The following is a 13,977-nucleotide window of genomic DNA, read 5'->3' as shown; positions in this document are numbered from 1 at the left end:
ACTTATTTGGAAATGTGGGGGCTATTAGTTTTTCAAATTTTTTTTATATCTCCTCTCCTTCGTGGACTCTAAGTATACATATATTAGGCCACTTGAAGTTGTTGCACAATTCATTGAGTTAAGGAGAGGCATGGGGTTTTTTCCATATATGAAATACTGTTATAATAACTTTTTTAAATGTCCTTGTCTGCTAATTGTAGCATTTGTGTAGATTATGGATTAGTTTTTGATTGATTGCTTTTTAAAAAAAAAAATTAACATTTATTTATTTTTAAGACACAGAGAGTGATCAGGGAAGGGGTAGAGAGAGAGGAAGTTAAATCTGAAGCAGGTTCCAGGCTCCGAGCTCTCAGCACAGAGCCTGATGTGGGGCTCAAACCCATGAACCACGAGATTATGACCTGAGCCAAAGTTGATTGCTTTTTATCCTCAGTATGGGCCATATTTCAGATTTATTCAAACTCTTAGAAGTCTACCCTCTTTCTGTGTGCTCTCAACCCGAAGTGAGACTTTTGGCTTGGAAGGAGTTACCTGTGTATTAAACTACTGATCAGTGTCACCCAGTTCTAATCTCTATCTCATTCTAAGGGTACCATACCCCATGTCATCCTTACCTTTCCGTTGGGCACCTCTGTCCTTCTATCTGTGTATTTATAATATTCAAGAGCAGCAGTTGGCCAACTGGTCCCTACCCAACCATCCAGGCCATGTGCCTCAAGAATTCCTTTTTGCAAAGCCCTGTGATGACTTTGGCCCGCCTCTTCTACCTACTCGAGTAACTCCTTTACCACTAATTTAATTGTCTGTGTTTCCATTTATAGGATTTTACCTAGCCGTATGGCCTGCTGTCTCTGCCAATTTAAAAATACTATTGAGGTTGTCTGTAAGACCGTCAAGCTACATTGTGACAGTGCATGTCTGACAAATGGCACACGTTGTGGTAAGTCCTAATTGCCTGATGATAAATTTGTAAATTTTTATTTTATTTGTGGTTTAACTTTTATTTTTAATCAACAATGATAATTTTTTTTAATGTTTATTCATTTTTGAGAGAGAGAGCATTCACGTGCGTGAGCTGGGAGGGGGCAGAGAGTGAGTGAGGGGGACAGAGAATCCGAAGCAGGCTCTACACTGACAGCAGCAAGCCCCATGCGGGGCTGAACTGTGATATCATGACCTGAGCCAAAGGGATGCTTAACTGACTGGGCCACCCAGGCACCCTAACAATGGTAAATTTTTAAACTAATGATGTCATTGCATTATTTTTACTCATTCAGAGTTCAGATCCCTAAATTTCTAAGAACTATTCCTTTGTTAAAAGTCAGATTCTCAGTTACATTATTAAGTCAACTACCCCCAAATGAAAACCTGTTCACATAGTGCATCACAGCTTATAAGCTGATTTTACGTGCGTTAGGTCTCAGGTGCCCTTTGTCTTATAGGACAGGTGGAGATACCTTTTTGTTTATTTTGTTGTTTTTATAAGTGTGTAAGAGTACAAGTGATGCTGATTTCTGAAAAAGTTTTATTTGGAGCCTCTGTGTTTCTGTGCCCTAACCAGAAGCTGCTACCCAACCGTTCTAACGGATGAGAGGGCTCTTCTATCCTTGGGCTGTCCAACTCTTGTTCTGAATCTTAAGCTTTTCTATCCAAAACACGGGTGCTTTTAGGTATTTTTCTGTTCTTAGGTTTTATTGGCACTAACTTGGTGACTTCCAAAATGTGCTTTTGCACCTGGATAGCTTGAATATGGGTCCCTGTCAATGGTCTAGGGCACAGCATAAATTACACGTTGCTACTTCTATAAGTGGTGTTGCTTATTTTCCAAAACAGTGTTTTACCAATTATCTTACTCCCTTCTCCCTTAGAGGTGGGCAGAATAGGCATTTTTTTTTTTATCTCCTTTGACAGGCGAGGAAAAATGAGATCAGAGGTGCCTTAGCCTAGCACTCGAGTCTCCTCTCCCGTTTTGGGCGCTCCGCCAGCCCGCTGCTCCTCCTCTCTCGTGACCTTTATCACCTCCTCCTCCGACTCTCACCAGCACCACTAAAAATACTTTTAATTCTTCTGGAAAAACCCAGCTGCACAGTGCTGTTCAGTGTACACAAGCTGTACGCTTGACCTTCATGTAGTTGGAAGCTCTGGATGGTTCTCTCAGTAAAGCTAGAAATCTGGAAATGAAAGGAAATGAAAGCAAAGTAGGCATTTGACCAAAGTTTCTTTATCCCTTCTGCATTTTAAAACCTCAAGTATCATTCCGTTGATTTTTTTGAACGCCCCACAGTGGCATCTCTCTCATAGCTGGAAAATCTCTTAACCTATACCCCACATCTCTGCCCAAATTTAAGCAAAGAACCAGGGTGGACTTAGCGGGTCTTGTGTTTAGTTTTTTCTGTCTAGAGCTTATGTTACGGGAGGTGCGATATATGGGAGCAGGGACCAAGCAAAAGAATTGGTGGGTGGGCGGAGAGGGCGTGTCCAGATGAGGACCTGCTGGTGACGGGTGTTGTCCCGGGCATATGTGATGGTAGCAAGAACTCAAGCCCACTGAAGACGTAGAAGGAGGAAGACTCGCGCTCCCTCTGCCCCCGAAGCAGGACAGGGTGGGGTATGTGAATGCCAGGAGTCGCACTAGAGCTGCACACAGTTTAGCCGAGTATCTTCCGGCCTTGGCTTTTCTTGAGGCCTGGGCAATCGGCCCTTAGGGACCAATGGAATAACTCTAAATATACTTATTCACACTGTGGAATGTTCTGAGGAAATAGCTACTTTTTCAAAACACATCTTTTTGTCCTTTTGTTGTTGCCAATCGTGGGTCCAAGTTTGAGTTCGTCTCCTCTCTAAATGGCGCTCGAGTATTTGCTGATTCTTAATTTGCTTGACTGGGACGTATGACTGTGCATTGACAAAGAGCTGTGCTGTCAGTCTTTCATTATCAAAACTCATCTCTTCTTCTTCTTCGACAGATCAGGAAGTATACCTAAGGAAGGCAGAAGGATCATTCATGAAGGTATTGACAGCTCGAAAGAAGAGCGCCAGCACGGAGCTGACTATTGAGCCAGAGAAGGCGTCCTCAGACATAGATCGTGTCAGTTTGTCAGCCTTTATGAACGAGCAGCTAGACTTCAATGACGAAAGTGATGTCATTAGTGCACTGAATTACATATTGCCTTATTTCTCGGAGGGCAATCTAGAAGACGTAGAATCGACGCTGTTACCGTTCATTAAACTTCTGTTTTCAAATGTGCAAGAGGGAGACAAGCCCGTGGGTCACTCGATGAACGACACAGGGGACCCTTCTCTTAAACCTGGATCCAACAATTCAACTTACAAGAATAAACTGAGAAAACTCTACTTTCTGGAAAATTTGTTAGATGCAGAAATTCAGGAAAAAATTGATGACGTGAAAAAGAAAGAAAAAATGGCCATGCTTATACATTCCAGCCTTTTAGGTCCCAAGTTTAAACGTCAAATCTTTCCAAAGAAATTGGAAACTGCCCAACCGCAGGAGAAGAGCCTAGACGAGGTTGAGAGTGTGGGGAAAAAGTTCCTGAGAGTGAACAAGGTCATCAAGGGCCCAAAGGGCATACGGAAAAGGCACTTAAAAGAACTGAGACGTCAGAACATCCAGAGGAAACAGAGCGCCCAGCCATCTGTGGAGAACATGGCCAAGGAAAGAAGGCTCAGGACACCATCCCCAGGGGAGCTTCCCGTGGCGCACAGGCCCAGCAAATCAGTGGGAAGCTCCTTCAATACAGAGCCTTCGTTCATAGATGAGCACAAGGCAGCGGTCTCTTCTCTCATGAAGCAATACTTTTTGGACAGGCCTTCTGCCACCCCCGCTCCCAAGGAAAGAAGGCTCAGGACACCATCCCCAGGGGAGCTTCCCGTGGCGCACAGGCCCAGCAAATCAGTGGGAAGCTCCTTCAATACAGAGCCTTCGTTCATAGATGAGCACAAGGCAGCGGTCTCTTCTCTCATGAAGCAATACTTTTTGGACAGGCCTTCTGCCACCCCCGCTCCCAAGGAAAGAAGGCTCAGGACACCATCCCCAGGGGAGCTTCCCGTGGCGCACAGGCCCAGCAAATCAGTGGGAAGCTCCTTCAATACAGAGCCTTCGTTCATAGATGAGCACAAGGCAGCGGTCTCTTCTCTCATGAAGCAATACTTTTTGGACAGGCCTTCTGCCACCCCCGCTCCCAAGGAAAGAAGGCTCAGGACACCATCCCCAGGGGAGCTTCCCGTGGCGCACAGGCCCAGCAAATCAGTGGGAAGCTCCTTCAATACAGAGCCTTCGTTCATAGATGAGCACAAGGCAGCGGTCTCTTCTCTCATGAAGCAATACTTTTTGGACAGGCCTTCTGCCACCCCCGCTCCCAAGGAAAGAAGGCTCAGGACACCATCCCCAGGGGAGCTTCCCGTGGCGCACAGGCCCAGCAAATCAGTGGGAAGCTCCTTCAATACAGAGCCTTCGTTCATAGATGAGCACAAGGCAGCGGTCTCTTCTCTCCTGAAGCAATACTTTTTGGACAGGCCTTCTGCCACCCCCGCTCCCAAGGAAAGAAGGCTCAGGACACCATCCCCAGGGGAGCTTCCCGTGGCGCACAGGCCCAGCAAATCAGTGGGAAGCTCCTTCAATACAGAGCCTTCGTTCATAGATGAGCACAAGGCAGCGGTCTCTTCTCTCATGAAGCAATACTTTTTGGACAGGCCTTCTGCCACCCCCGCTCCCAAGGAAAGAAGGCTCAGGACACCATCCCCAGGGGAGCTTCCCGTGGCGCACAGGCCCAGCAAATCAGTGGGAAGCTCCTTCAATACAGAGCCTTCGTTCATAGATGAGCACAAGGCAGCGGTCTCTTCTCTCATGAAGCAATACTTTTTGGACAGGCCTTCTGCCACCCCCGCTCCCAAGGAAAGAAGGCTCAGGACACCATCCCCAGGGGAGCTTCCCGTGGCGCACAGGCCCAGCAAATCAGTGGGAAGCTCCTTCAATACAGAGCCTTCGTTCATAGATGAGCACAAGGCAGCGGTCTCTTCTCTCATGAAGCAATACTTTTTGGACAGGCCTTCTGCCACCCCCGCTCCCAAGGAAAGAAGGCTCAGGACACCATCCCCAGGGGAGCTTCCCGTGGCGCACAGGCCCAGCAAATCAGTGGGAAGCTCCTTCAATACAGAGCCTTCGTTCATAGATGAGCACAAGGCAGCGGTCTCTTCTCTCATGAAGCAATACTTTTTGGACAGGCCTTCTGCCACCCCCGCTCCCAAGGAAAGAAGGCTCAGGAGACCATCCCCAGGGGAGCTTCCCGTGGCGCACAGGCCCAGCAAATCAGTGGGAAGCTCCTTCAATACAGAGCCTTCGTTCGTAGATGAGCACAAGGCAGCGGTCTCTTCTTTCCTGAAGCAATACTCTTTGGGCAGGCCTTCTGCCACCCCCGCTCCAAAATCCCCACCTGACGTGAAAAAAGAATCAAAAGACTTAACGTACACCATTTTTGTTTTAGAAGATGCAAATGCTAGAGTTAGAAATATGAAGGCTTTCAGACCAGCCTCACTCCCCAGAAAGACACACCGCTTTCATAAAAGTCGCTCCCGTGTGGTCCACAGAACACCCAAGGCCAAACTGAATCGAAAGTCCAGAAAGGAAAGTTCACTCAGTAATAGACAGCTGCTTGCAAAGAGGCCTCCATCCTCTGCAGTCAGGAGCCTCATAAATTCCCCTTCACGAGAGGATTTTTCATCTCCGGGAGAACTGAGTCCTCAGAAAAATCCTTTTCCAGAATTATTTGCTCCTTCAGGAACTTACAGAGAAAACACTACTGTAGAGAACACTACTGCTCAAAATGTTTCTGAAGAAAATATTTCTACAGGAAACACTACTATGCCAGAACAAACCCTCCCTGAATTCACAGACCGTAAGAATCTTTCCACTGCTAATTCTACTGTTACTGCAGACAACTCTATGCCGACCGTTAAACAAACCAATGATACACAACGGGAATACCACAATGCGGGCACTGGCTTGCCCCCAAAAGCCACAGGCTTCACTGTGTCAAAGCTCTCGTCCTCGGGTGATCTGTTTGAAATTCAGTTAAACCAGCAGCTACAGTCCCTCATCCCCAGCAATGATGTGAGAAGGCTCATTTCTCATGTTATCCGGACTTTGAAAATGGACTGCTCTGAGACCCAGGTGCAGCTGGCCTGTGCCAAGCTCATCTCCAGAACAGGCCTCCTGATGAAGCTTCTCAGCGAGCAGCAAGAAGTAAAGGTGTCCAAGGCAGAGTGGGATACGGACCTATGGAAAAATGAGAATTATATCAATGAGAGCACAGAAGTCCAGAGTGAACAGAGAGAGCAGGAGTCAAGGGAGGTGAGGATAAATCCCCAAATGTGGGGTCTCGACATTTAGGTGGTTTAGGACATGGACCCAAGCACAAGGACCGGGGGCTCCTAGTCCGGGTCTTGTCTTGGCCACATAATTTTGGCTAAGGCAGTGATCTGCCACTTTGCTCATTTAGGAAACAGTGCCGCTGTTCCCAGAGGAGACAAAAAGAGGACCTAACATACAAGATACATCAAGTCTTGAAGAAAATGCTAATGATTAAGATTACATATCACATTAGATTTGGTATATTCCTTAAGAACCTATAAGCGATTCATCGGAAAGAATGGGGTTTTAGAGTCGTTAAAGAATAGTTAACTTTCATCCTATCTCTGTTTTCTAAAAAAATTGTTCTTTCCCTTTTTTTTAGCTCACAAAAGAAGTTCCAGGCTATGGCTATAACAACAAACTCATCTTGGCAATATCTGTGACTGTAGTAGTGATGATTTTGATCATAGTGTTCTGTCTCATTGAGGTAAGGACAACAATTAATTCCGATTCCCAGACTATATTCCTTCTTTACAGTAGATTCAGAACCCACAAACTGAAAATCAAAGCCACTTTCCCACCTATCACGACGTGATATCCCTCTTCAGTCTGGAGGACTGAGATATGCTTTGTCCTTTTATTGCAAAGTATATTCCAGGGATTTTAAAAGGAACCCCACTGCCGGGAGACATCTGTGGATTGTAACCAAGATAACAAGCCATTAGCTTGTTCTGAGACATTAGGTCTAAGAAGGCCACAGTTGACATGATAGTAAAATTTCTTCAACTCAAAAAAATGATGTCGATTCGATGCACTCACCAGTCATCCTCCTACTACCACTGATTTCTTTCCTCGTTGGCTAAAATGATGAGAGAGAAATAGTCTTCACCCTCATGGAGCTATCAGTCATCTTGGAAGAAAGGGCATGGCTTAGAGATAAAAGTGTCATCTTGTTGATTAATTAGATGTGCCTACAGCTCTCTCCTCCACTTCGCAAGGCATTGTGTAAACAGGTTCAGTTAAAACCCTGCAGCTAAAATCCTGCATCAGGCTACTCAGAGCGTGTCATAATTACAGTTGCCTATTCCTGGAGCTTGCCTGTTTACCTTTTATTCAATTATGTATGAATTGAATATATATTCAATATATTTATTCAAATATACATATGCTTATTATATATCTATATCTATATCTATCTATCTATATATATCTATATCTATATCTATATTGCCATCTGTCATGGCAACCCTCCATTTCAGCCAAAGCAGCCCCTCACCATCCCCTAGTCAGACCATGCCCATTCCTACTTTTGTTGGTGACTTTGCCCACTTGAAATTCCTTTATTTCACTCTGCTGGTGGAAGTCCCGTGAGCCTTCAAAAGCCAACTCGAGTTCATCTTTCTTCACAAAGCCTTCCCCGAATACTGTAATACTCCTGGACCTAGTCCTTCTGTGAGATTGTCACCATTTCTTAGGGTCTGCAGTGACGCATTCCCCTCCCCTGATAACAAAAATATGCTAAACAGTTTGTTAAAAGGCAGCTCCTCAAGAGAGAAATATCAGGGTCATGGATCAGAGCAGAGATATGTAAGGCTTCCTGGTCTATCAGACTTGAGTAAAACCTGACTGGATGTATTAACTGCTAAGGAGAAACATGTCTGTCTTCTGGAGGGTTGGTCAGTAGTAAAAGCATAGAAATGGTGAGGAAGAGACCAACATGGGCAGTGCCCACCTAGCCTTGCCTAAGAGTAGAGATGGCACCTCAGGCAGCAGATGAGAGTCAGGCCCACCAGCCGGGCTGTGCCCGCGGGGCAGATGGATGGATCTAGCTACCTCCGTCCTTTCCATGAAACACTGGATTCAGCTAATTACTTTTCTTCCACTTCTCTTCTCACCAAATAGCCTTCTGATTATACTTCAGTGTGCCACAGAGGCCTGTCTCCACAGGAGACAGGAGTCCCAATCATGTGGACACAGATGCCCTATCTGTGGAATGGGTGGAATGGATGTTTTCCTTATTGTCAAGTCATGACCTGACATTCTGATTTTGATCAATCCTGTGACATTGGTAAGGTGATATTGCCTCCATGCAGAAAGAAGTGCGTTCTCTCTTGATGAGATCAGAGTCTGATTTCTCAGCCTAAGAGCCTAGGAACTAGCGTGGGGTCAACTTACCATGACCTCTGGGAAGAGAAATCATTGGCCATTGTCCAGTCAGTACTCTGCATCTTGAGGTGGCCTGCAGCCTTTTGCTTTTGGGAAGTTCTATAAACTCCTATTGCTGTTTTAAATTCCTATGTGGTTTAACCTTGTGTTTATATTTTTTTATGTGGTTTCATTATTTCCTCTCCCTACTTAGATGATACACTTTTTGAGGTCAGAGACCATGCAGTTTTTTTCCTGTAGTGGACAATAATGATGTTCAAAGGAAGAGATGAGGCATTGTGTCAATTTCACAATGAGGAATAATGCAACGTAATATTTATGTGAAGTAGCCTACAGAGTCCAGCAATAGACAGATCCGTGGGTGACTAGGACTTTTAAAATGTTACCTTTTAGAGGCGCCTGGGTGGCTCAGTTGGTTAAGCGTCCTACTTTGGCTCAGGTCATAATTTCATGGTTCAGGAGTTCGAGCCCTGTGTTGGGCTCTGTGCTGACAGCTCAGAACCTGGAGCCTGCTCTGGATTCTGTGTGTGTGTCTCTCTCTCTTTGCCCCTCTCTCACTCTTACCCTCTCTCTCTGTCGCTCTCAAAAATAAATAAATAAACATTGAAATGTTACCTTTTAGTATTCAAATCAGTGGAAGAAAATAAATAAATGGTAATAGAACAACTGCTTAATTATTTGGGAGGAAAATAACAACAGATCCCTATTTCTCACCTTAAAAAAACATATTTCAGTACATGTAAAAAAAGAGAAACAGGAACCCATCAAAGTGCTAGAAGAAAACAGAATCAATACTTTTATAATCTTGTGGTGAGAAAAAGCTTTGTGACCTGATACCACATGCAGAAACATTTGATAGATTTGATCGTCTTGTCTGATTTCTGCTTGGAATAAACCAGACATCTGATTTAATCCCCACAGTCCTGTGAGGATGATATCACCATCCTTCTTTCCTACATAGAAGGGGATCAGCTTAAGGCCCCTGTGGCAAAACCCAAAGCAGAACCCAGCTGTGCCTGCAGTCAGCCTGTGCTCCTATCCCACTGTTCCGTCTCCTTCACGATAAAAACACTGACAAATATTTGAAACATTGAAATTCAGTGAAAGCCCTTGAAAGGATTAATATATTTCATATGAAGAGAGTTTTATAAATCAACAGGAAGAGGACAAACAATCCAGGGGATCAAGGGGGCAAGGACTACGATGAACAGGGGGTGTGGACAGTCCGTCACCATATCTGCCTCATGGCTTATGGGACATGGGCCTCGTTAACAAGGCCTTTTCGCCTCATGGTATAAAAATAGTCTCTGATATTTTCTTCTGTACTCTTATAATATTTGTTGTGATTTATTTATTTTTAATCTGTATGGAATCTGTCTGGTGTTTTGGTACGGTCGAGGTAGGGGATCTAACTTTTTTCCCTTGCATAAAGATCCAGTTACTTTAAAATCTTTTATTGAATGGTTCATTCTTTCTTCATGGATCCAAAATACTAGTGTTATCTGGACTCTATTCTATCAACCTGGTTTTCTTTTCCTGTATCAGTATCACGCTACATACTTAACTGCAGTTGCTCTGTAAGAACGTATTTTAACGTCTGCTCTGTGATCTTCTTCATCCATTTTGTAGCTATGCTTGCACATTTTCTCTACCAAATGTCAGCTGGCCAGTTTTTGTTTGAAAAACTGTCTTGGGATTTGAATGGGATTGCCCCGAATTTGTAGGTTAATTTGAAGGGAACTGACATCTTTACACTATTCTCGGAAAATAGTGTCTCACATCACGTATTCGTTTCTTCTTAATGTCCTTCAGAAGAGCTTTAGTGTTTTCATCTCATAGGTCTTACCCATTCTTTGCTAAGTTTATTCCTAGGTACTTTATGCCTTTTTATTGATAATTGTAAATGGGATAATTCTTCCGTCTTTTGATTAATTATTTATGGAACATAGGAAAGTCATTGAGGTTTACATGTTGATCTCTTGATTTTATATATATCTAGCCATCTTGCTGAATTCTCATGTTTCTTCCAACAAAATTTTAGTTGATTCTCTTGGGCCTTTTAGTTTGTCTGTAATTTCATATGCAAATATGTCTTAGTTCTTCCTTTCCACGACTCCATTTTTCCCCAGTGCATCAGTTAGGACCTCCTCAACACCAATGAATAGCAGCAGTGATAACAGACATCCTACTCTTGTCCTTGATTTTAAAACAGTGCTGCTGTTTAGGTTTCTGGTAGACACTTTTCTTTTCCTCCTCCCAAGAATTTTTATTAGGAATTACCTGTTGAATGTTATCTGAGGCAGTCAGTAAAATGTATTACCAGCTGCACGCGAGTTAGGTGTTATTGAAGAGTCAAAGGACTATTCAACAAATTCCTGTCCTAGGAAAAGTTATCATCTCACTGGGTAGATAAGACCTAAAATGCAAAGGAATGAATAAAGATGTGGAGGGAGTGGTTATTGTGATGGGTAACTGTGATCATGTTTTCTTCCAAAACAGATTTATTCTCATAGAACAGCAGCCAAGGAAGGTAAAGAAGGAAGCTCAAGGTAAATATTAGTCTGGCAATCGTTAAAGTAGAATTTTAGAACTAGATTTTCAAACTCATCTATTTCAATCCCCTTGTTTTACAGCCAGGAAATCACCAAAGGCAGAAAGAATACATATTTGGCCTAATGCTTTGCCTGGATCCAGCAAAGTTAGCTGCCCAGCCAAACCCGAGTTAGAATGGGACTGGCACAGAGCACCTGCTCACTAGACCTTTAAAGAAAGATCGTGGGGGGACGGGGGTGGAAATGTTCAGACCCGTTCCCGCTGGCGGTGGGCATCAGGCCTGGCCACAGACCTTCTCAGAGGCTCTGGAGAAGGGATAGGGAGGGCCAAAAGTCGTGGGGTGAAGGGGCTAGTCTTCAAGCATGATGGAAGGTAGAATACATGAGTCCCTCCCGTAAAGTAGGGGGAAAACTTCCTTCTTCCTCCTTCTGGTTTTCGAGGCCCCGCTCTCCATTCCCTTTATCCAGACCCAATAGAATTTGAACTGGGAGAGACCTTAGATAATCATTTATCTCTTCCTTTTATAATAATGAGATGGAGAAGGAGAAAAGGAAGATATCTTGCCGGACGGTTGTATCACTAGTACCACTAGAACCAGAAAGAAGATGGTTCCTTTCCAGTTGGGCACGTCTCTGACTACACTGTTCTTGGGCTGTGAACTGCATTTTATGTCACAACTCAGTGCACACATACCGTATAGACATAAGTACCTTCTAAAACAAACTTACCATACACTCTGATTCTTTCTGTTCTGTTTTTTTTAAGTTTATTATTTATTTGGGGGGGAGGGTGGAGCAGAGAGAGAGAGAGAGAGAGAGAGAGAGAGAGAGAGAATCCCAAGCAGGTTCTACACTATCAGCACAGAGCCAGACACAGGGCTCGATGTCACAATCTGTGAGATCATCACTTGAGGCAAAATCGAGACTTGGGCTGCTCACCTGACTGAGCCACCCAGGTACCCCCTATTCCATTTGTATTCAAAAAGAGTATTTTGTGTTTTAGCGCTAGCCGTGTGTTTTCAGGTGATTTCACGACTCACTCACTCATCTGCCTGCAGTGTGAAAGTCAGTGAGCTAGATAACTGCTGGTTGGACTCAGGCATTCACTCGGTGCGATTCATCTTGTAAGGTAAAGCAGCTAGGAAAATAGAAACACCTCCCCACCCGCCAGCAAATGATGCCTGTGAGGCTAAGCCTGGCGGGGACTGATGTAAAATGCTTCTGGAGAGAGTTAGGTGCTTCTGCCGTGTGGTCACCCAGTTTGTTGACTGCACAAGGGCACTTGGCCAAGGGCCAGAAGGTGAGCAGGGTGAAAATCCTGCCTATACTTCATGTCAAGTTACATACAAAGGTCTCCCAGGGACACTGTGGGGCCATTATGGACAGACACAGGAAAATTCTGAAAGCCCAGCATGTATGGAATTATTTCTGAGATCCCAGGTCTGTGTTGATTTTGCTTGCTAATAAGACTGGAGAAATACATTGTGAGAGGCATGGAAAATGGTACGAATCACTAATTGTCTGTGTGTGTGTGTTTCCTTCAAGGGGCTTCTTTGGATCTCTGCTGCGTAAGAGATGCTCAGAGGAAAGTGACAATCAGGTAAATCTGAGGAGGATAAAGTACCGTGGCTGGAGAAGGCAGGGGAAACAGACCTAACGTTGTCCTTTCTGTTTTCTAGGAGGGCTTTTTCTGGAGAAGGCAGCCACTTTGGCTTAGGGACATGTACAGACCCCTCAATGCCACACGCAAGAAAAACATGGCACAGAAGCTACACGACAAGGATTCTTCTGATGAAGATGAGATTTTCAAGATGGAACTAGGGTACGTGATTGGGGAAGATTTTCTCTAAAACGAGGAAATTATGAAGAGTTGAATTGTTCCTTTCGAGAGTCAAAGCCTTGGCATTCTTCTCCTTTTCCCAGGGAGGCTGGCAAAGCCACAGCAGAGAAGACTCGGACCACAGATTCCACTACTGAAGAGCTGGGTGACGAGAGTGAGACAGCATGTGAGATTGTCACAGAGTGAACGCCGTCCTGCCTCAGGCCACCTACAAAGTTTACTTTCCGATACTGGCTTCTCAGCATTGCTTATAAAATACTTGTTTTTCTCATATTAAAATGTATAAATCCATAACCAATTCTAGCCACGTGGTAAGGAATTAAAACGTAAACGGTTAAATATTTATCTACAGACAACAGGGGCCACAGGCGAGAGAAGCAGGACTGAAGCCAGAGTCCCTCGTGGTAGCCAGTATTTCCACAAGACACAGTATGGGCAAAGTAGGGTGAACGGGGCATCTTTCCGTCATTTCCCTGATACGGTCAGTCTCTGGAAACTGGAAAACGTATCTTCAAGGGGCTTAGACTATTAAGTTAATTAACAGCCTATTCTGGTGCTCTCTCCCCTGGCTCACCAAATACCAGTTATTCACAACGCGCTTGACCCCCTGCCCATAGAGGATCATCTCTCTCTGGCCCCTCTGTGAGGTCTTTGGGGTTGCCAGAATATTTGGATCGCTGAGCCGACCTCCACTGTAGGGCTGAGGCCTGTCTTTCTTCCCAAGAGCTCAAACTCAGACACAAAATGTGTAGTTGGAAGTAGGGTGTTCCTCAACCTTACAAGCTAGTAGATAATTCCCATTGGGTTTTTTTGTTTGTTTTCTTTAAAAAAAAAAAAAAAAAAAAGTCCCCACCCTCAGAGAGCTAGCAGGGAGATGCTGGAGGGTTAAAGAATGTGTGAGAGCAGTAATTACCCAGGACTGCCCTGCTCAGGCCTTTATTTCAGAAAACTTATTGGTGGGGGCACTTACTGTTCACCTGTACCCCACTAGCCTCTGCTGACCCCACTGAGGGTCGGATGCGTGCGGCTGGGCTCTCTCCAGTTCAGCCCAG

General features: G+C 44.6%; 1 protein-coding gene and 1 long non-coding RNA gene across 2 annotated transcripts in view; one reads left to right on the top strand and one right to left on the bottom strand.

Moving 5' to 3' along the window:
* The window catches only part of LOC122212785 (leucine-rich repeat-containing protein 37A2-like), a 50,195-nt gene extending 36,976 nt beyond the window's left edge, over positions 1-13,219 (top strand). Inside the window, exons 6-14 of the mRNA XM_042926753.1 lie at positions 822-940; positions 2,967-3,244; positions 3,512-3,712; positions 5,300-6,367; positions 6,750-6,854; positions 11,033-11,082; positions 12,631-12,685; positions 12,765-12,907; positions 13,009-13,219. Coding sequence (XP_042782687.1) covers positions 822-940; positions 2,967-3,244; positions 3,512-3,712; positions 5,300-6,367; positions 6,750-6,854; positions 11,033-11,082; positions 12,631-12,685; positions 12,765-12,907; positions 13,009-13,111 — 2,122 coding nt within the window. The 3' untranslated portion in view covers positions 13,112-13,219. The remainder of the gene's footprint in view (positions 1-821; positions 941-2,966; positions 3,245-3,511; positions 3,713-5,299; positions 6,368-6,749; positions 6,855-11,032; positions 11,083-12,630; positions 12,686-12,764; positions 12,908-13,008) is intronic.
* Positions 1,509-2,972, bottom strand: LOC122212790. The gene is made up of 2 exons (XR_006199323.1): positions 2,491-2,972; positions 1,509-2,171 (listed from the first exon to the last, which is right to left on the bottom strand). It is a non-coding gene; the product is annotated as an uncharacterized LOC122212790 (long non-coding RNA).
* Positions 13,220-13,977: the final 758 nt, after the last annotated feature.

The sequence above is a fragment of the Panthera leo genome, assembly GCF_018350215.1.
Source record: "Panthera leo isolate Ple1 chromosome E1 unlocalized genomic scaffold, P.leo_Ple1_pat1.1 chrE1_random_Un_scaffold_57, whole genome shotgun sequence".
In the NCBI taxonomy this organism is placed as follows: Eukaryota; Metazoa; Chordata; class Mammalia; order Carnivora; family Felidae; genus Panthera; species Panthera leo.
The sequence above is the reverse complement of the archived record's forward strand: the minus strand, read 5'-3'. Positions and strand labels throughout refer to the sequence as shown.